Source organism: Bombus pascuorum, chromosome 1 (assembly GCF_905332965.1).
Source record: "Bombus pascuorum chromosome 1, iyBomPasc1.1, whole genome shotgun sequence".
Classification (NCBI taxonomy): Eukaryota; Metazoa; Arthropoda; class Insecta; order Hymenoptera; family Apidae; genus Bombus; species Bombus pascuorum.
This window is the reverse complement of record NC_083488.1, coordinates 516,383-539,848: the sequence shown is the minus strand read 5'-3', so window position 1 is coordinate 539,848 and position 23,466 is coordinate 516,383. Positions and strand designations below refer to the sequence as shown.

Genomic DNA, 23,466 nt, shown 5'->3' with positions numbered 1-23,466 from the left:
TACGCTCAGCTTCGTTTTCGTTTCGTTATTACAAAGAAATTGAATCGTTCTCGCTAGCGAATCGATGAAAAATCTTTTAAAGAGTTAAAAACATAAAACGTGCACGCTAATACGAGAGCCGTTCCTTTTTATTCAGCAAACATCGTCTATCGTGTAATGGGATAATTAGAAACGCGCGATTCGCAAAGGTGACGGGTATACATAGGACACGAGCCGATTGACAGCAGTTTCTTCGAGCACGTTGTCGGAAGGGGATGAAGCATGGTGGCCAAGTGGGGATGAACAGGTCGCCCCGTGTCGGGGAGAGAGCACTCTTGCTCGACTGGGGTTGAACCGTTGCCGAGGGAGGGGGATCCTCGTGCGCTTAGGATATACAGAGAACCCCACGAACTCGGAACTTCAGTCTGGACGCGACGAGCGTTACGTTCGTTGCGCGTGTTTCGCGTTAAAGTGAAATCATGTGCGAGAAACGTGGTATGTGCACGAGTAGACGACAGGTGCCTCTTCTAGTAGTGACTACTTTGTTAGTTGGCGTGCGCCCGGAAATAGTCGGTGAGTATGGAAAACGATTCACGTGCCAATCCGTTTTCTTTTGCCCGCGACGCGACGGTACCGCCGATCATCGTGCACGCGTCCTCCATCCTTCCGCTCTTCCCAGTGTGTCGGTCAGCGTTAATAAAAGTTAGCCCTTAGTACTCTGGCACTATCGTCGCTTTCACGGCATCCTTCGCGCGTCAATTGTCCTCTCATCTTCCTTTCGTTCCTAACAACGAATATCTCGGCCGATCTTCTTAGTTAAAACGTCCTGTCTATCGTTTCGAAATCTCCATCTTGGCACATCTACCCCAGTTTTGCTACACTAGCAGCCCAATTTTATTCTATCGTACTTAACGATTATACCAACTGAAAGGTAGAAAATATAGCCAAGGTATTTTCGAAAATATAACCGTCTTCCTTTGGCAATCAAAATTTTTCGTTTCAAAAAGCTATATTACCGCTCGAGTGTTACTCTCTTCAGAGTTATCGAAGTGGATCACGCGGAAAAAAGCCTTGAGGTGCAAAGGGTTAAATTTACTTCGCTGTCGTTACTTCGCACGACGGATCTTTTCTCTACGAATCCTATCGCGAACGGTACACGCCGACTAAAATAGGAGAAAAATGTGCATATTGTTTCGTCGTTCGGATCGGCGGAAGGTCGTCGACGTGACGCTTTCGACAAGTTTCGAAATTCTCTAGGATGCTTTGCCGATTACGAAGCAAGCATATCGTCTTCGTTCCTTTTCTTGCAATACGTATTGACGGAATCGTGAATCGGAAACTTTAATTCTGCTTAATTATGTTCGTGCATCGTTTAACGCCGAAGGTTCGGACGTTGATTCGAACGAAGGCTTAAACGCAACGTAACGTAAAATATTCCGAATACCGAAAGCGATTAATCGCGCTTAAAATTATATATCTCATCGTATATGAACTATCGAATGTCGAACTGTGAGGTAGAAACAGCTACGAATTTCTTTTTTTGCTTCAAACGGTTATTTACAGACAATGTACGTGAAAATGTAAAAGATGATTTTATGATCGTACCCTATTGCGTTTGCGATTTTGCGGTGTCATTTCGAGCGTTTATTTCGATAAGACAAACGCGGTCGAAGAACGCACGGAAGAAACTAATTTTTATACTTGTTTGTTGGCTAAATTGCGTTTGTTCGATACGACGTAACATTGAAAATAATAATGACAAGTTGTTAAATCCAAAGATATAAAGTTACCAAGTTTGGTAAAAAATCCTACGACAACTAATATTGTTCGAATGCGCAAGAGCGTGACAAAACGAACATTTAATTTGCAAAGCGAATAAAAGGTTAGGATTTTAGTAGTATGGACTCGATCGACTGCGTATTGAATTTTTAAATTGTTTCTCCGTAGGAAACGACAAACGTGATATTTCTTTCTCTGCGATATTCGTATGTTTAAACAAAAGAGTGCAATATCGTTCGATTAAATATTCTTAATTTGTAAAATATTTGTCGAAATTTACGATTTTTACGCAAGCTTGCTTTGTTATATTTCTTTGCCGGCAACTTCATTTTCTCCGGACGTAGATTGCGTCTAATCAACGTTTAATGGATTAATATCGTTTATAGTTTCTCGAGGCCATCGTTTGAAACAGAATAAACATTATCCGGAAATCCGAGAGGGGAAGAGAAATTGCTTGGCAAATAGCTGGGATAAGAGCGAGGCAAAAAATCCTTTCATAAATTCGTTTTCCGTGTCTCTTTTTCCGAGTGTCAAAATTATACTCCAATTTTTTGCTCGATATAAAGAGAGAGAGAGAGTCCGTTTCAATCTTGATGGTGCCACGTATTTCTCAATTATCTACAAAATTGAATCTTAATCTGGTCCATGCGATCGAAGCGCACAATCTTGCTTACCTACGTAACGTCCATTCACAATAACATTGATACGAATCTTGATACGAAAATTTAACTGACCTGACATTTCAATAGCAATATGCAGTTATTTATATTTAACGGGAATTTACTTTTCTCCAACTGGAATATTTCATTCGCGTTTCGATTAACGGTATGATTTTAGAGAATTTCACAGAAATACAAATATTAGATATAGAAAAAAGATTCTGTTTTTCTCTTCTATCAACTCTTTTTCACGAATCGTATCGTTAAAAACGAAACTATCGTTATTAATGACAGAACTAAAAGTTTCATCGGCTGCAAGGATAATCGACCGTGGATCTACCCATTTACGATCATTTTTCTCATTTTCACCACATTTTTCAAGACTTAAACTTAATAAACTTAATAAACTTAACTTAATAATAAACTTAAAAGCAGAAAATTTGTTACGTCTAATACATGGCTAATACACGATGGAAAAAGATTCTATTTCTAACAAAAGTATTTTAAAGGGAAAATCGCTTTGTGGTCGAGAGAGAAGCTCTTCCTTTATCAATTTCGTTATTTTACAAACATGAAAGAGAAAGAAGTATACGCCGTAAAGAGAAGGTGGACACGCAGAAATTGGTTGTAACAGAGGTATAAAGCGATAGGAAGGATCGGTTTTTATTTAACATCGTGGACGATTTACTTTCTTGTTGACGCGGCTACGGGAGTCGTATAAATCGTAAGTTCAATTCGCACTCGTTTGAAATTTTATTCGCTTTATGACGTCCATCGTGGCGTAGTCCAATCCATTGTACGAAGTTTGACAGATGCGTTACGCGGTATATAGTAAAGTTGCGATTTCGCAAATATTGCCGTGTCACGTAGCTACTCCGTTTGGTTTCGCCGGATAAAATGCGAAAACACGTGGAGGCATAATGTCGAAATATCGAGCAGGTCAATTTGTACGCGTCGCGCTCTCGCAATGGCGCCGTTATCCCGCGAAATTTGTAAAAATTATCGCGATGAAAGCTCGCTTGTCATCGTTATTCGATAGTTTGCCTACAGGTTTCTTGTTTCTTACTCTTTTACATTTTCCTTCCTTCTTTTCCCTTTTTTTCGATAGAATATTTTACTTAAACGTACACGCTCGCTCGTTTCTTAGCCTATTAAAAATGGTGAAATACAGGAAAAAAGAATTATTCGAACAAAAATCGTTTAGTTCGGGGTCGATAGAGGAAAATATGTCACTAAAATTGGATTTTTTTGTCCAAATTCGCACCTTTCCGACAATTTTATTTTATCTTTATTTTTATAAATAAAATTTTATTTTTTTCAGCGAGTTCGACGCGCTGGATTTTCAATAGGCACCGAACCGGTTGGGAAACGTAACATCGATCGATTGTTTATGAAATATCGCGAATAATCGAGTTAAATACGAAACGAAATTTTTTGAAAAATTTGTTAACAATAATCTCTTTTTTCTGTGTATTATTTTTACTTCGATCAACTTCCATAGGTAATGTCGCGTTTACCTGTCCGATTTATCCGTACGATTTCATAAAATTGAACCTCGATATATGCACTTCCTCTTTCCCGTATCTTTCAGATAGTATTTCAAGTTCTTTAATATCTTCTTTTTTCCCACGGTACGCCGAATATATTCGTATTATTCGTTTTACGCTTCAAGTTACTTGTCGTTGGTTTAAATAAATTTTTTTTTTTCATTTTCTCTTAACGATACCAATCTTGAAAATGAAGAGCTTAAATCCGCGAAGAAGCTAACAAAGATTCGAAAGTTTCGGTAGAAGAAAATTCATGCCAAAGAACTTGCGGCATAACTTGTTACGATTTTGATGGAACATAGTAGGTACATCCTCGTCCATAAATTACCGAGCATTTAGTTGGCAGACGTAGAATAATGGTAAATTAATTTTACACTTGCAAAATCAAGTTGATACTTGTTAACTGTTTACATTGCGAGGGAAATTCAATTATTCCACGGAATTTGTAAAACCTTGTTATTACCTCGATGAATACTTTGTTTAAATTTAGCAACTGTCTAGTGCGTTATTTTTATGAAAAGTTTCTACGAAGAGTTGTCAAATTTATTTCGATACGAAAGCTATTTTGATCACTCTGGTCGTTCTAACGTTAAACACGATGTTAAATGTTAAAAAAGACCTTTCCTTTTGCAAATATTTTTATTCTTATATTTCTGGTTCAGCGGCAAAAAGTAATGGAAATTAACACGACAAAAGATCAATTCGCGTCGCCAAAATTAGGACGTTTTAATTAGCAAAATCTCACCCTCTTTCATCGGGTACTTTAGTTTTTCATTTGCACGCGTTCGCTTTCTTATTATTTATTGTGGCGTAGTAGTGACTGTGTGTTTACAGCAACGTGACGTTTAACTTGGCGAGTACTAAAGCCAAATTAATTAGAATTAAGAAGGAAAGTTTCATTCGAAGCGCGTGGCACGGTTATGAACGATCGCTCTGCAACTCTCGTTAATTTTTTCCCTTCCATTTTCCTTCTTTCTTTTACGACAATTTATGGTGCAACGTTCGCTTCCGTGTTTCTTTCCTCTTATCCGTCGTGTTAATTCTATCGACCTTGAAACGCGAAATAGAAGCAAATTAAGCTCGCATCGTCAAATATCGCGTTACAAATCGAATCTGGTAACGCTAAAATTATCACAATGACGCTTTTCTCTTGTTTGTTCGAATTTCCAGTTCTTGTTTGCATAGTTATTTAAAACGTAAAAGTCTCTTTGTCAATACCGATGGACATTTTTATCGAGACAAAAACGACGAGCGAAGTAGAAAAATGGTCCAAGCACATTTTTTTTTGAAACTAACATAGATACAGGATGAATACAAAAGCGTACGATATTTCTATTTAGACCTAATAATTTCTATTATTTTCCAAATCTTTATTCATAAAGATACGTATTCACGTACGTGTCTTAATTTTTGGAAGTATACAGATTTTTTTATCAAAATTTATCTTTATCCAGTGCTTTCGCCAACTCAGCATATTTTCGCTTGTATGATTTTCTCTTTGCGTATCCTTCGTACGTGTTATGTTGATTCAGGTTTATTGTACCGTAATCATGTATGTATGTATGCACAATATATTTACGTAAACGTTACAAGCTTGTAGTTAGTAGCTAGTATGGGACTCGAAAACGCGATCACAGTTTTTTAATTTCATATGAAACTTTGAAATCGGTAATCGTTACATCGTAGACAAATCGGTGTGATTTGGTGTCGTCGATATAATCACGGATAAGATAAAATGTCACAGCGGCAAGCGAGCAAACGCGAGGAAAACGACATTTTCAAAATATATTCGTAGCCGCAAGGCGTGTCATTTTCACTTTACGTAACGTCACGAAGGTATCACCGTCTATGATTGAAATTTTTGTTTTAATTGATCGCTTATGGTCGTATCAATCGCTACAGCAGGTTATCAACGATTCTCTCGAAATTGTACGTCGAGTTTCGACTTTCGCAGTTTCTCGCTTCGAGTCGAAAAATATAAAACGTTAAACTGCGATAAATAAATTATTTGGTGTTAACGTAACGACATAGCGATAACATCAAATAAGACGCTGATCGATAAAATTTAAAAGACGATTAAAAAATATATATGTAGCTGGTATACATTGTTGCGTATAAGTTTGAAGTTATACTACGTTATAGAGGGACGACGGCTATTATAGCAATCGTTAAATAGGTAATCTCGTTAAAGAAGAAGTAAAGACGAAGAAGAGAAGAGAGAGACTGGTAATAAATCTTTACGATTTTCTGTTAACGGATTTCGGTAGCGCAGATTTGTTTCGTATGATTGAAAATTACTCGATGTCGATGAAGTCGAAGCGAAGTCGGAAAACCAATTTGTTTGTTCAGGATCAGTGTTTGACCGGACACATTTATTACACGGAGGAAACTCTTTATAATTATCGGCTGGTTTAATTACTCGACCTATGGCGAAACGTCGATGATTACGCGGTATAGAATAGAATTTCGTTGAAAGTGTTATAGAATTTCCTTGGAAATATTCTTACGCAACTTTACGTTCTATATTTTTGAAAACATAAATTTCAATCGACGTCGATTGGTTCTTTTTATTTACCGATTTCATTGAAGCGACAGAAAGGAGTTTGTGCTTTAAACATAATTCAGTTATATGTGGAATACGAATATAATGATACGATTTGAAAGTTTCTTTATCGTTTTCAGCCATTCGATAGATGGCTGTTGTACAGCGTATAGTAGCTGTAATAGTTGTATATAATTTGATACAATATCAATAATAATTTTTAATTTTTACAATCTCTTATTTATCGACAATCGCATTTTGAAGAATTTACCGTTTAAAGATAAAAAGTATATTTTTAGCTATAAGGTTATCAGTTAAATTAAACTTTTTGACATTTAGCGACCTGTACATATAATCAATTTTATTAACGAACGTCTAAGAATCAATATTTTCCTGAAGAATTGAATTGGAAACTAATTAGATCCGAGATGTTAAAATTTACATAGAATACGAATGTCTGATAAGAAGCAGAATCTGCTATTGGAAATCGACAGGTCGAGATTTTCAAAACATCTGAATATACGCTATTTCAAAAGACCGTTATAAGACATATTTAGGAACATACCATTAAATATTTTTTATCACGAGAGTTTCTATTTTCGATTTTACCGCTGGAAGAATTTGTTAAATCGTTAAATAGAACTCTAAGGAACTAACAAACATAATAGTTATGAAAGCAGCTTTTTAAAGTATTTGTCGTTCATTTTTTAACTCATCGAACAATTTTATGCAGTTATACGTTTTCAAGCAACGAAGTATTCCGCTTTCGTCGAATATTTGTTTCATCGATATAGCGTGAAATAATCTGGAGCAAAAAGGAACAGCGCTGATTAGCCTCGCAACGCAAGAATATTTGCAAGCAAAGAAAGATATTTCGTTACAACAGAATAAAATTACAGACTATTATAGATTTATTTAACGCAGCTTTGCTCAATTACACTCACTTTTCATATTCTTCGACTGTTGTTTCTATGCTTTTCAATCATTTTATTCTCGTAACTACCATTCGTTCAGTCGCTTTCAATCGCTACGTTCATGCAAAGCAGATACGTTCGTATTCGTATAATGGTATTTTTCGATACGATTCGTTCGCTGGATACGATAATTTAAAACTCGATCGAATAAGATGTAAGATAATTACTAACGTCGATGAAAAAATTCTATAGAAATTATTAGACGAAACCGAAGCCACGAATTTCAAGTCCACTTTTTCACGTTATATCGGTCGATGGTTCAACCGTTCCCAGCTTATTCGTATCGGTGTAATAACGTTTAAAATGACTGTAAAATGAGAATTGTCAGTTTCATCTTTTACGTATTTTTTAACGACAATGATAGACAAAACGTCACAGTTGTATAAAATGTACCGTTGCAGTAATCGTCGTTTTGAAACAATTAATCATATACTAATTTTAATCGAAGGGAAAGGTCAATCCCAGTGTGTATTCAGTCCAAAATATTACTAAACACTGCAAACTGTCACGACCTAAAAAAGCATTCGTAATTCGTTGATTCGATGATTATCTACGCTTTGAAAATTTAACGTAGAGATACGTTGATCGCTCTGAAAAACCTGTGTACGATAACTACGAGAATGAAAATTGATTCAACGAATAACCATAATAAACATTTCGGCTTAATAAACGGTTTGATGAAATATCGTTCTTTCGTTAAAAATATCCAACGATTTGCAAAATAGCACAAGTTCAGGCTCTACGGTTCTATTTACAAAAAAAAGGTGATTGTTTAACAATGTCAGAAATACGAAATTAACGAAGATGTATATATGAACGATACTGAAAACTAGGCAGGAAAAATTGATAACAAATTTAAAAAGATACACGAAACGACTGATTTTTTCGAGATATTTATCGGTAAATTTATGCCGTTGGAATTCGTAGCTACAATTACTAAAATATGATTCAGGATATACACGCATGTCTTTATAGATAGCAGTAATAATTCAATTTATTAACTATTCAGCTTGCTTCGTTCTATTAATTTAAAAAACGAATCGTCGTATTCTTAGCTTTTCCATTGTTCTTTCTACGACGAGATACGTCGGCATAAAAACTTGATCATTTTGCATTAACGTTTCGTAACTTCCGTGACTGGGGCACGTAGCAAAATTTCAGCCCGGGAACATCTTGGCCGTTACGTTCAAATTTATTACTCATTTGGGTATCGTTCTGACAAGTTAAAGCAAATAAAACGCAACGAATTGGGAAAATGGGAAATGGAAGAGTGTCGCTAGATGATAAACGTCGCCTTAATAAATTCTCTTTACCGACAAAATTGATTTAAACTATCAATTATAGCAAAATACAGCGCGAAATTGTAGATCAATTAGGTTAGAATAGGAAATCCTATGAAATATTGACGATGAGAGCCGGTTCAATTTGCCAAGTATATAAATATTCTACGCAGGATTTTCACTCGAAAATTTGGATTGCATTATAAATATTCAATATTCGTTTATACTTGTGTAATATACGAGGTAATATAGCATAATATGCGTACTAGGGTGGTGGGAAGTATTATCTAATATTAATATTTATGCATATGATGCGTATTATGCAAATAATTCTATGAATGCGGCTTATTACGATATTACGAAACGCAGTGTATCATGATGTATAGAAAACGGAAAACATTACGCGCAGAAAGCACGTATCTAAATTTGTCAACGTTCTTCTTAGCGAGTGAAATGAAAATTTAGTTAAAAATAATAAAGTAAAGATCGTAATTAGAAGTAGAATATATTCGATACTTCTCAAACTACAGTATTTTTGCCGTTTCAAATTTTTCTGCTCTTTAAGCGATACCAAGTATTCTACCATAAGATGCTTAATACCTTCGGAATTTAGCGTGTAAATAATTAACGCTATCTCGGATTAACTTCGTTTAACTTTGCTTTATTGTGGCTTGATCTTGATTACATGCTTGGTAGAGGCGTGAAAAGTAATAAAATGATTTTTAGCAACATAGCTAAGCTAGGATTTAAATCGATACTGATTTAAACTACTAATTACCTGCTTATGAAAAAAATTGTACGAATTGTTATTTTTACTAAGAAAGACGACATTTGCGAAATGCTTGTGTACATTTGATACGACTTAAAAGTACTTTTCATTTCGAATTTTCTTTAACACTCGTGATTTTTTTGAAAGCTCTATTTATACTCGTAATTTTGAAACTCTGCATAATTAGTACGTATAATAGAGTTATCATATGAAGCCTACCGCGAAACGCGGCTTGGACTTCAAAGGAACATCCAACGTACAAAAGTGATGATACACGTCATTTGTATAAATGCCAGCTAGTTCTACGTAATTTCGCTTACAACTTTCGCGGGACCTTTGTGTTTCAACAACTTCAATTATAAAGTAATCTTGTGTAATTAATCCCATTGTCGAATATTTCAAACTCTTTATTTCCCATTTTTGATTGCGTTGGTCATTTAAAAATATTTTTACAATATTCTCCTAACTATTTCGGTATTATTCTCCCATTTAAACGTTACGTATATAAACATAAAATCGAAAACAATAATTTTTTTATAAATATATTCATTCACAGATTATTTCAATGTGCAATATCTTTCTGCTTACAGGTATGTAGCAGATTCGTGATATACACGTAAGAAGGATTTTTAAGTACCATTCGTACGAAATTCAGCCTTGTTTCAATTACAAATAGAAAGTTCAGTTACGACGTAAGTACAATATTGCGGTCATTTTATTTCACGGTATTGACTTTTTTTTATAAAATGCCAGCGATTGAACCGTATACGAAGTCTTCGAACAAAACACGTTTTTAAAGAAGCGATCCTCGCAAAAACAGGAAAACAAGTTCGACAAAGTAATTTATGAAATTATCTACACGTGCAACGAGTACTGCATCGAATGCATGGCTTTTTCAAATAGAATAAAACAAATAGAATAGGATAACAATAAAATATTCATGCTATAAAAATGATAAAACGCTTATTAGTACAAATAAAAGTACTGGGAAACATCGGGCGATAAATGTTATAATTTTGATGTATCAACAAGTACAGATTATGCTATCAAACGATAATGTTTGATATTTTAAAGCAACGTTTTAAAGGTTGACTAAATATAGAATAATGGAAATTTGAAGGAATTATCGCTCGACCGTGGATTCTTATGCGTTTTTTTTACACAAAAATACATAAAGTGCGTTTAACTCGTAATAACGTATTTAATAGGTGAAACGAATCTCTGTTTAGATTCCATTTCTTTAAATTCAGTTCACAGAGATACGAATTTGAATAAATATTCGCAGTCTAGTCGTTATTAACTTATTAGCGTCAGTTTTATCAGTTGGAACGACCTCTACGTTCCATACGTATAAAAATCGGCTGTGACAACCCTTTAGCTATTTAGAAGTGCTCTCTTTGCCGAATTAAAGTAGTGAATGGGGTAGGTCAAGGAGCAAGGGTTGCAGTTAATAACGCTATCTCGATGACGGTATAATTTCATTGAAGGTCAATAGACAGATGGTTCGGTCCGCAAGTATCATCGAGATCCTTTGCCCATAAAATTGATCAAATTCTGAGATACGGTGTACCGGCAAACGCTTTGAATCCAATAAAGAGGATTAAGTGTACTGAGCTGTAAACACGGTGTGATTGAATTCTAGGGGTGACGAGGAAACGTTTTCTCTCTCTCTCTCTCTCTCTCTCTCTCTCACTCTCTTCTCTTTGCCATCTCGTATCCATTTTTTTCTTCTTGCTTTCGTTCTCTTCCCTCTTTCGTTTCAACTCGCTTGTCTTTAACCCTCGATGCTACTCTCTATCTCTATCTTTTTTCTCTCTTTCTCTTCTTCCCTCGATTTTCTTCCCCGGTGTCTGTTTCCTTAGATTTCATGGCGAGGAACAGTGCAAGGACGTGACGCCGCTGCGTCGACGTTTCTTAACTTTCATTACAACAGAGAATGTCGTGACATTAACCTCTTTTGAAATCGAGTACCATCTGTATATGGGCCGGATGTCTCGCGAAACCTGCGCGTTGAAGTTTTTTGAACCGAGACATTTTTTTATAGATTTATGGGCCCTTTCTCGATAAATAATTTTATCAGTTTGCGCGAAAAGTTCCGTCGCTTCTTGAGGCCACTTCTTTCGTAATTTATAGTTTTCGTTCGTAAGTATACTACGGATTTTTATGAAAATTCATATTTTTGCGAATGTATTTGAAAAAGTAAAAGCTCGATAGAAAATTCTTTCACCCATCGAACGTCATAGAAAGCGCTATACCTTAAATACTTTGCTTAAAATTTTCAAATCGTGTGCGTTCTGCGCATTTTTGCATTTTCAAATTTCAACCAACTGCATTTTTATTTATTACGCGTACATATACGTATAGCTCGTTATTAATAAAGGGGTTCTTGTCGAATCACTCCGTTTTTCCTAATTTACGTAGAAGAAGAAACACACACGTTGTACCTTTACAATACGTTAGTTTATTTATACGATGGTATCGTTATAAGTAACAAATTTATGTTTTACATTTTATGGAAACAGGACAAATTTTTAAGGATTTGTAAGGACTTTTTCGTTTAAAGACACAGTTGTCGATTAAAAGAAGAACCGAAACCTTCGGTTCGATTTGTCGCTTTATCTCACGAGACCTTTTCCCAAAAGTTTTTCAATTGCCATTTACTTTTAATGCACGATAACAGGTTTGTAGGGATCTGTATAGCGTCAGATGTTTCCTAAATATCATTTTACGAACAACGCGAATTTTGTATCCTTAAAATTTTGCAACTGACAATTCAGTGATACGTATAGTATAGTGTAGACACACAGGTATTTATGATAATTTAAATTATGTATTGGTTTCGTCTGTATACAAGTTTACTTATAAATTATTTATATTTACCTAATTATCAATTGTGAAATTATTTCACGAAATTACCGTTCTGTTGTATTTATATTGTAAATACACAGATATATATATATATCGATGTGATTATATTAAACGTTATTTGTCGTTTCCTCGTATTTTTCTGATTATCAACAAAGGAGTTTATGGCAGTAATATTTCACAGTGATTTGTTCGTTCGCTTGAAATTTACGATTATAAATATTTTACAGAATACTATTATCGGTGGATCGATATTAAAAATACAATTCAGCAGGGTACATGTGCTCAAAATTACCATACGTTAATTACGCGTATCTTTGTACGAACGTACTCGCTTGGTGAAAATATTGAATCTGCTGCGTACAAGTGTTACGTGTTGCAAATTCATCTTGCTTACGCGAGGAGAGCAAATACATAAATAAAAAATCGGCGCTCTTCTCCAGGATCACAGGGAAAAGCAAATTGAACGTAGAGAGAATATTCTATCGGACAAATTATATTATTTTCGTGAAAAATACGTATTATTCGTATTTACTAAAATATATCGGATTAATATGTATATTCGCATTGCAATTACTTTCCATATTCGTATCGCGACACGCTAAGGACAAAGTTTCAAAGTTGGCACTTCTTGCAAATACGAACAAATTCAACGAATCGCTGAACGATATACATTTTCGTTTAAAAGCGTTTGACGTAAAACTTTTTGATAATAATTTGTTTGTAAAATATTATTTTTCTGCTGTTCTCGAATTCTCTCATTAAGGTGTCTTTGTTAGCTCCGAATGTCTCTGTTTAATTGTAACGACGGTTGAACGATCAAAGTAAAAATTAATATATCGCGCAATCATTTATTCCAATAAAATATTAAGGCATTTTTCCGTAAGAGACCTTTGTTTTTTCTTGTTCAACGTGCGATCGATATCGCTACAATGCTATCTGTTTTATTTCGTTTTCAAAAGCGAATTCTAGTCGTGGTTCGTTAGTTCAGCGCTTAAACACTAACTAAACAAACTCGACTCTACAACGACCGACAACTTGGCGAAAATCATTTGGATACCTGTCGCTGTATTTTACGTATAAACGTTTTACCGAGAGTTTGCTTCCTGTTTCATTCCTTATCGACTGTTTAACATCTTTAAGGCGAGACTTTGTTAACGTAGGGATGGTAATTATCGTCTTCCATTTTCTAGTTGTATTCGTTCGTTCGAAACATGTAAGTGACAAGACGAGTGACGTACCGAAAAGTATTTTTAAAATAACAACGCGTTATTACTACTCAACTATATTTTTGTTTCTGTTTGTTTCTGTTCATTGTATCTTTGAATCTTTTGAGACGAAACGAACACGATGAAGCGACGCGGGTTAAAAACATGCGTTTTTTTTTTGTTTTTTTTTAATTACAATGAACCGTTTCGTTAAACATAGTAACGCGTTACTTCGTTAACGAAATTTGTCTGTAAGGAGAATAATACTCGTAAAACAGGATAAACTGTTGTATTTTTTCTTCTATTTTTAGTTTATAACCCTAAGGAACCATAAAGAATTTCCTCCTAGTCATAACTCGAAAAACACGTTTGTGTCACGTTTCTAACAAAGGTGCGGTACGTGCCCAATATTCCTCGAGATATTAATTCTTTTGGGAGAAATTTTACCTTCGTAAAACTTAATTAAATAATTACAATAAAAACTTTTATTTCAAATTTTTCAACGCGCCATGCTATTTGGTTCGGCGTCTGTGAACGAGATTGTCTTGCTCGTAGTAACCACGTAATATACGTATAAAACGAATGTATAGAAGATGGCCGAATTCTGTCGATGCAAAAACATTAAATTCCATGGTATTGTTTTGTTTATGACGTCGAGGGAAAACGATTTAAAGAAAGTTAGCTCAGCTTGTAAAATCGTTTATCAAGATTTCCTTTCCACGATGACATCGACATTCTTTGCACGATTTCCCACGATTTCCACGAAGCTCCCAATCGATGGCAAACTGCAGTAATAGTTTCCAGTACAAGAGAAGTGCTCTGTGCCCTTAAACTTACCCCCATCCATGCCTATCATCGGCTATTACGAGAATTCTGTTAGCTGGAAAGTTTCGAAGTGGTAATTCCCAAATGTGCAATTATTCGTCACATTGACTATCAACCCGTGTTTCGTGCCCCTTCGGATTCGTTCGAATTTGCGCATTCTGTATGAATTATATCGCGACAAAGTTATACCTAGTCTCTCGTTATCGAAGAAGAATTTTTCCTTGCTAACAAAGTTTGGATAAAAGAAAATGCATCTCTTATACGATAAAAACATTCGTCACTGGAATATCGTGATTCGATATCCGTTTCTTCCTTTCCTTTCTACGCTATTCGATATCTTTTGAACATCTACTTCTTTATTCTCTCTATCGACGTCTTCTTTTTGATTTTCGCTTATCCAAAAAATTTGGTCAAAGTGACAGTCTTCGGTATCAACTTGTAACGCTAATAGTAACAAATACGTACGGTAAATACATAGAGTAATAAGTACACGATCATCGAAAGAAAGGGAAGGAAATATCGCGATTGAACGATCTTTCGCTGTTGTTGTAACTCTTGGCGGTAATCTTATAATTTGCATCGTCGATTATAAATGTTTTTTAATCAGTGTTGGTAATTTCACTCGTCGTTACATATCACGTTCAGGTTCTTAAGCTATTAGCATGTTATATGGTACATCTACTGGCAGACTATCATCGGCTAATGTATTCAACGCCAGTTTTCTTGGGCATAAACGTATTTCGTTGTCGCAGAGGTGCAAATCATAACTAATACGACACTTACTTGTACGTGAATTATGTACTTGTACTCAGTGGCCTGACTGTAATTTCGCGAGGATAATACGAGCTATGGCCCAGTAAGATTTGAATATCCGCAAGTTCGCAGTAACCAGCAGTGATATCGATCCTAGGTTAAGGGACCGCTGTGCACGCGATCGAATTCTGTAACGCGATTCGCTGTCAAACCTGGTCTCTCCTATCAATTTGTGCCCGGTATAATTCATTCAGATTGTAAATTAACATGAAAGTCAAACATATTGCGAAGTCATATTAGATGACGATGACTCGGGATTTTCGGCAGTTTTCTACAGAAATTCCATTATTTCGCATTTACCGTCAAAGTGTATTTTATGATATTTACAACGTACAATTAATCATAATGATTAATTGTTTCTCGTGTGATGTGATTTTCAGTGCATATTCAGTGCATATTCAGTGCATATTCAGCGCATACGTAATGCGGATAATACGTTTGAGTCTAAATTTCATTGAAATTAAACACGATGATAAAAAAGGAATGTTAACGACACGTACAGTAGCGCAACTTATTAAAGCTACCTCGTATAAAACATCTTATGTATAATTTCTATTAAGAAGCTTCGCTTTGTATCATCGGTCGAGATAGAATTAAGGCACATTTGTCAGAAACGGTTTTTCATCCGTGCTGTATAATTTGAAGCAAAATGGCTGCTCGATACGATAGAATTTCATCGCTTTATCGGTTATCTTACCGAACAATTGCCGTTTCGAGGTTTCTTATTTCGCGTTGCCGATTTGTTGTATAACTCGATACCAACAATTTTTCTTTCTAAATATAGAACATCGCATGATACACCTACGACCTCGTAATAGCTCGCTTTTCAGTATTTCTAAGCTTTCACTCTGTCTGACCGAATCTCTGTAAGACCCGAACAGCTTGCATCGGGTAAAATTTTCGTAGTAACGTTAATTAATACTTCTATGAATTTGTTCATACTTAAGTAGTACGCGATACGCGAAAAAATATGAAATTTGAAAATTGTATATCGATCGTCTTTATCGTACGAAATTACTTTTAGCGAAACTCATTTATCGATTAGCTTTGGCAAAAGTCATTCGCGTATTAAATGTTAATATACTTTTTACCAGTTGCTACATCGATGTTGCTTCTTTTCCGCGTTTTCCATTGTGCACGTCGTTTTTTATCCCTTCTCTGTATAACTTTTACGAGAAGTCGAGTTACCTGAAGATCGGTGCTTGGTGACTTTGTGTAACAGAGACCTGGTCGCTTCGTTTATCTTTTCCCTTAAAATCTGGACAAAAGCGAAAGAAATATCGCGTACTTCGCTTTGCTCAAGCAGGCGCCAAAGATTTACTCGTCTTATGTTTCTCGCAAAAGTAATATTCTTTTGATCGATTCGTTGCTATGTTATACGACGAAAACTATTTTGATAAACGTTTCTCGAGAAGATGAATACTACAAAAAGAAACTGAAAGAATCACACGGTAAATCATTTGTTTCGCTAAATTCTATTCGTCAAATCGATATCTCGACAAATACCCGTTGTAAATTAACGCGTTAAACGCGCGAGAAAATAAATTCTGAAAACAGTTATTTTTAACACGAAATATGCAATTTTAGATTATTTAATTCGGGAAATATTAATTACGTATTACGCGTATAGTTTAATACTTTGACCATAATCGGTATGGCAGTCAGCGTTCAGATACAACTTGTTGCAGAAGGCAAGAACGATGCGATGTTACTTCTGAAATTTCAGACGATTTTAATAGGTAGAAAATAACACCACGCATCTGCCTACTGCCTACCATACGACAGCCGCTTTATGTTCTTACGTTGCGACGTTTTCGTGATCGCTTAATTCGTTACCCGACCGAAAGAATATTGTTCTCTCGTAACCAATGTTTTTTCTAAATTAAAAGAATACATTTCTATCGAGTAAAAAGTTATCCTTTATCTAACGTCTAACGCAAGAAAATATTTCTAACTTTGTTAAGTTGTAACTATTTTGCAAATCCTAATAATTCCTGCAGCAAAGCATAGAGAAAAAAATATATATTATGATATAACGTAGTTAGGGAGAATTCGTAATCTTGACGTTTAATAAAGCGTGAAAAGTATCAAAAGTATAATTTTATACTTAATTTTATACAGAGTGTCGTATAGCGGATAGCGAGCCTCAGGAAGCGAATTTTCTTCGTAAAAATGTATCGAATGCGTGGTGTAACTTTTGTTTAGCGGGGATTATTTATAAAGTACTTTTTCCAAGTGTTATTCATAAATCTGGCGAACAATTATAATTACGAGAAAGTAAAGTTTGGAAATAGGAAAACTCAGAAACGCGAAGTTTTATAACATTTTGAAGCTAATCTTTCTCATATTTTTCCTTCTAATTTCTTTTCCATGTCCCGCGATTAAATTTTATAGTACATCCCTGTCGTCGAATCCCATTCTTTGCATTCTCTTCATCGATCTGGGCTATCGTATTCTTTTCCCAATTTCACTTCGCATACGATTACATCGTATAAAAACATCATTTTTATCTAATGTATTTTATGATTATTACGACCCTATGTCCAATCGGTATCATGGATTTTGTAGCAATCGTAATATTTAACAATACGGCTTTTGTACCACACGCAATACCGATCTGAAAATTACCGATAACCATAGGTGAAAAGTTAATAATTAATTCGTCGTAATTTAATTAAAGTCTTGTTTAACCAAGGAGTACATACAGATTAAGACAGAGCCCGGAATATGATATAACTAATTAAGGAACCATACCACTGGTATGCGATAACGACAGAACTCGAAAAGGGTAAACTTTAGAGGGGAGATGTTTTGAAATTTACAAACAAATTTTCGTCAGTCGTTTCAACGATATTACAAAGCAGTACGACGAAAGGAGTACAACCTACCATACGAGCTAGTCTGTTGTAAGACTAAGGCCAAATTAGCAACGGTATGAGTATATAATTTTGCTCTCCGAAGCAAAACCGATGAGATTGTTAATATATCGTTTCACACGATTGATAAAAGCGAAAACATAACGCGCAGACCTTCTCTATTCGATAGAAGCAAATTTCACATTTTTTGAGTAGTGCCACTATCGAAGCAATGCGATTCAGCGATTTGCGAATCTAGAGAATTCCAGGAATAAACGAATATTTAAATAGCAGGGAAACGCGGCGAATAAACGACGAAATATAAATTAAAAGGAATAAGTTTGAACACAGTGGTCAAAGTATCAGTGAAATTCCGGCAACAGGTTTGCTTTTATTCGAAACATTTAGCTTTTGCCAAACGTCGAATCGGTAGATACGCATTTTTGAGTAAAAATATTTATGGAATGAAATTCTTTACGTTCTTCTTTTTCCGCATTGTTTCCACGTTTATGCTTTTTCCTCTTTTCGTTCACGATGGAGAATATTCGAAATATTTAACTCGGCTCGTTCGAACGATTCCACGTCCACTTGGAACGATCCAACTTCATTTTCATTTGGAAGAATTAAAACGATACGAAATCCGAACGAGATACAACGATGAATTAAAACCTGCGTACGTTGCGCGATGCGTTATAATTAATGACGTTTGGAAACAGCCTCGGGATTCATTATTGTTGATTCTTCGCAGCCAGTGATTCGGCTTCTGACAGAGTAATGCAAAGTAGACGAGAAAACCGAATTAATCATTGGTATCGGCGCTTCGGGGCGTTTCTGTTTATCGCGTCGTTTTTTTTTTCCACCTGATCGAGTTAATTATATCACGATCGGATGCGGGACTGGTTCCGATCCATGTCGATACTTTATTTGTTCGTGGCTGCTCGTTAGAATTTTCGTCGTATTTGTAAGCTGAATATCGTTATCGTTAACGCGAACCGCCTTCCGCGCCGCTTGTTTCGTTTAGAGCTTATTTGTTAAAAGTATAAAAGCCCTACGAATATTTATAAATGCAAATCGATATACAAAGATGACAGAAAAGTATATTTAGCGATAAGTATATTTTCGTCGATTTTAACGTAGCTTCGTCGCCGAAAAGGAGGATTTTCCATACAAAATAGCAGAAAATCAGCTAGTCTTAAATGTCAGAAAGATGAAAATTTGAAAGTTCCTTTGGAATCGGTTAATGGATCCTGGAGTAGTTATTCGCGGCGAGTTAAACGATTTACGATTCGCGATTGCTACTTGAAGATCGTAATACGTAGATTATTGGAAGTGAAATAGCAGTTTTTCGATCGATTAAAAAATTATTAATGTTAATTCGTTGTACCAGTTTCCATATTTTTCGACATTCTTCTATATCGACAGCTATAGTTTTCTTAAACAACTAACTCTAGCATGAAACTTTAATTCGTTATATTTATTTAAAGAAACATTCCGAAAATGTTTGGGCGTAGCTTGAATCTCCGTGACCGTCAAACTATCCTTTACATATATACGTACGTAGCATACGATTTATATGGAATTATTATCGTTTGTAAAAACATACAAACACGATAAATTAATAATTCTAACCGGTTTTCAGAGGACACGATCGTTGGAACAGGAGTGTCCAACGTAATAAAGTTTGATTACGTGGAAATAACGCGAGGAAGCGTGTCACTCATTGTCGGATAACGCGGTTATCTATACTTTTTTCCGAAGATGAATATTTCCGATAATGACACGTACGGTAAAGAGAAAATAGAACAAACAACGTGTAATTCATCGGTGATGGTAAGCAGAGGCACGTCGAGTGATTTCAGCATGTGCTCGGTGAACGGGAGAATAATTCATAGATGAAACGCGGATCCTTGTGCGGCCGGTATAAAATATGTGCCGCTGGTATTGAAGCCACAACTTGGCGGGTTTATATGCACGTCGTAGGGTATACATAACTCTATGTGGCTTGATCGAAAAAGAAAGAGGACGGTGAAGAGAGAGAAAATACAGCTAGCGAAAGATGCGAAGAAAGACATAAAATTTTATTCCCGTACAAACGTGGATAAACTGACAACGGACGACGGACAGTTTCCTAGATCATGAGACGACCGTATCGAGCGTAAGCTTTCCTCTCGTAATCATCGGAATATAGCATCGATGTGTTTCTCTCGAGTGAATAGTCACGGTTACCAAGAGTTATGCTGAATTTAAAATGGTTCTCTTATACAGATTATTAACGACTCGCTACCACGACGAGTATTTTTTTATTACTGCGATTTTTCCGATGATCTTCCGAAATGTTCCCTGGACGCGATATTAACAAGAATAAGCGTAGAAAATATAAAGAAAAAGTAGAATTTACTAAATTAACATTTGCACGGTCAGAATTTATTTTTACCTCATAATTTTGTTTAATCTAGACGCACAATTAATTGACTGTGCTATTTATTGCTATCATTATTATTATAAAAGAATACACGCGTCTTTATGATAGAGTTTATCATATCATTTCCTATAATTAATTTTCATTTATATTCTGTAACGCAATTCATCTTCGAGCGATTATAGCATAATTAACATAAACGATCTGAATGCACATATTTTCTCGTGCATTGTTCTAGATAAACTTATCGTTCGGATTATACAATTTTATTGTAGACAAGGTAGGACAAACGTTATCGTAAGAGGAGATAAGACGAGATACACGCATAAAAGTAATCGATACGATATTCGACGATACCTTGATTAAAATAATTAAAAACTCGCATGATCGCTGTTGGAAGAAAGCAAAGTTACCACCTAACTCGTCAAAGATCGTATTTTTTATCGACTTTCCAAAGGAACTTAAGACACGGGTTTGCAAACTTTAAACGATGTAGCGTTGTAAGAAATTGTAGAACTGAAAAAAAGTATCTTAGGTGAAAAACGCACGCAGGATAAAGTGATATTCTATGCGCGATAAAACAAGATGAGCATAAATTTGTCGGTGAATTTGCATGAGGAGGCTGAGTCCAGACAGGCGGTAGGACTTAGCGATAAATTTTTATGAACTTTCTAGAAAGGTATTGATTTACTTCCTCGTGCGATTCCTTTTATAATTGAACGAGAAAGCAGGAATGTAAGATTATTTAAAAGAAAAGAAACCCTTTCACTTCGATGTACATTATTATTTATTTCAAGTTTTGTTTGCTTATCGTTAATCGAGACGTTATTCGTTAAATCTTTAAATTATTTTATTTATCGTTCGTCATATTCTCGCAACCACGTTAATCCGCTAACTTACGCTATTTTACGCTCTACTTGCATTCCTATCCTTCCTTAACCACTATCTTCGGAGAGGAGATAATTTTTAGAGATTTTCTAAAAGTAGATAGCCAGTTTTTATGTTTAGCTTTAGGTTTGTTTGTTTATAGGTTAGGTTTAAAAACTATTTCTTACGGCTTTGTCAGTTGCTTACCTACTTTCCGAGAGATAGCTCGAGGTGACCAGATCCGATGCAAGCGCAAATGCATCGCATCGTAGATCGTCGAAGTTGTTCGAACAGCTTACGTGGATTTGTCGGCAACTTTGGTCAACTTTTCCTCAAAAGAAAGAAAGGGAGAAATGAGATATCTAATGGTGTGTTTGGAATATATATTCAGCGTGACAAGAAATGCCATTTATTTAATGATATTGTAGAGAAAATCACTTTTATACGCATGTATAGAATTAACGAGACTCTGTCGTCTCTTTTGTAATCGGTTGAGTCGCGATCCGAGGTTCCTTCGAGGCTTTAGATCTTCGCGATGAGTAGAGTACGATGTATTTTAATCTGACACTGAATTTCAAGGCGAAGCTCGATCTCGCGGTAATGTTTTTTAACACGTCTCTGCCGATTCGAAGGTGTAAAATCGCCTGTCAAGACCGTGACGAATAATCGTTGGAAAGTAACTTATTAACATATTATAAAGGTTAACGGTTATCAAGTTTCGTTGTGGATAGTATTAATTATAATTTCTTAAATTTTTATTATCCAGATGTTGCGGTTGAAAGCGAGTTTTCGAAGCGTTTTCACGCAGGTCTTCGTTTATTCTTAAGGCTAAGAATTTGTTTAAAAAGTCACAGGAAATAACGAACGATCGACGTTATACGAAAGTTTGTCAAATATCATTGAAAACGAAGCATTAGTAGTTTGGAATTCAAATTCAGAAAATCACTTTTCGGTGACAATCCAGAATCTCTGAAAGAGCAAACTTTTACGGCTATTGTTTCACTTTTCGCTTCTAAACTTGCGTACATTCTGCTTAGCAACTTTGATAACGGTGGATAAGAACGAAGAGGGTAGACGGGCTAAAATGATCTTGTTCTACACGTATCGCTGTACTCGTTATAATCTTACCAAGTAAAATTTACTCGTCGTTAAAAATTTTATAAATATCTATGACGAAAAGTGTATAGACTCGGTATAGAGGAGTAGAACGGATTACGAATTCAAGTAAATTTTAGCTTCGAACAAGTTAGAAGAACTTTTATCAGCGAATTTTTCCTTCCAGCTGTTTGCAGTGCAATGAAACAGCGAGGTGTTCGTTGTCATTACGCGAATATCGTTAATCAACATATACGTGATCTTAAAGACGTTTAAAATACCAAAAATTCCTTGCTTTCGCGAATTATTATAAAAGATATACTTGTTTCGACTCTTTTAATTTTCAAGTATATTTATATATGTATATTTATGTGTATAAAACGAAATAAATAAAACGAAAGGAAACAGTACACAAGATCCGTGTTTATCTACAAAAATGGCACATACACAAAAATAGTAATGCGACGGATGTTCCATAGTATACGGATTTTTCTATCAAACTTTGTTTAATCTTGTCCAGAGTCTCTGCAAACTACAAATTTTCCCATTTGTACCCTAAACTTTTCATTTGCCTCTTTAAATACAAGAGAGAAATAATTTTCACCTTTTATCCTTCTGTTCGGTAGTATTTTATTAGATACTGTCAGAGAATTAAAAACGTCATCATCGATTGAAAATACACGAAACCTACAACTTGTACGAGTTAGTTAAAAAAGCGGTATTCGTCCTATAAAAAGTACGTGACATTTACATACGTGCATTCCCCTTCGCAAGTATTAAAATATCTACAGCTTCCTACTTTAGATCCTATATAAAAAATTCAAATTCGTGTTATATAATCGTTAATAGCGACAATAATAATTTTATTATATCAAGTCGATCAGATCGCTACTATAACGTTCAATACGACTTCCTTATGGTCTGACGTTCCAATCGAGATAATAATTGTCAAAAGTTTTAACGATTTCGTAATAATATTTCAAATTATTT

The 23,466-nt window shown here is 35.2% G+C and overlaps 1 protein-coding gene across 2 annotated transcripts in view; it reads left to right on the top strand.

The window, feature by feature from the left end:
- The first annotated feature begins 398 nt into the window (after positions 1–398).
- Positions 399–23,466, top strand: part of LOC132910941 (lachesin-like) — a 269,863-nt gene continuing 246,795 nt past the window's right edge. For both annotated transcript variants that reach the window (XM_060967162.1, XM_060967152.1), the window contains exon 1: positions 399–552. In XM_060967162.1, coding sequence (XP_060823145.1) covers positions 459–552 — 94 coding nt within the window. In that variant the 5' untranslated portion in view covers positions 399–458. The remainder of the gene's footprint in view (positions 553–23,466) is intronic.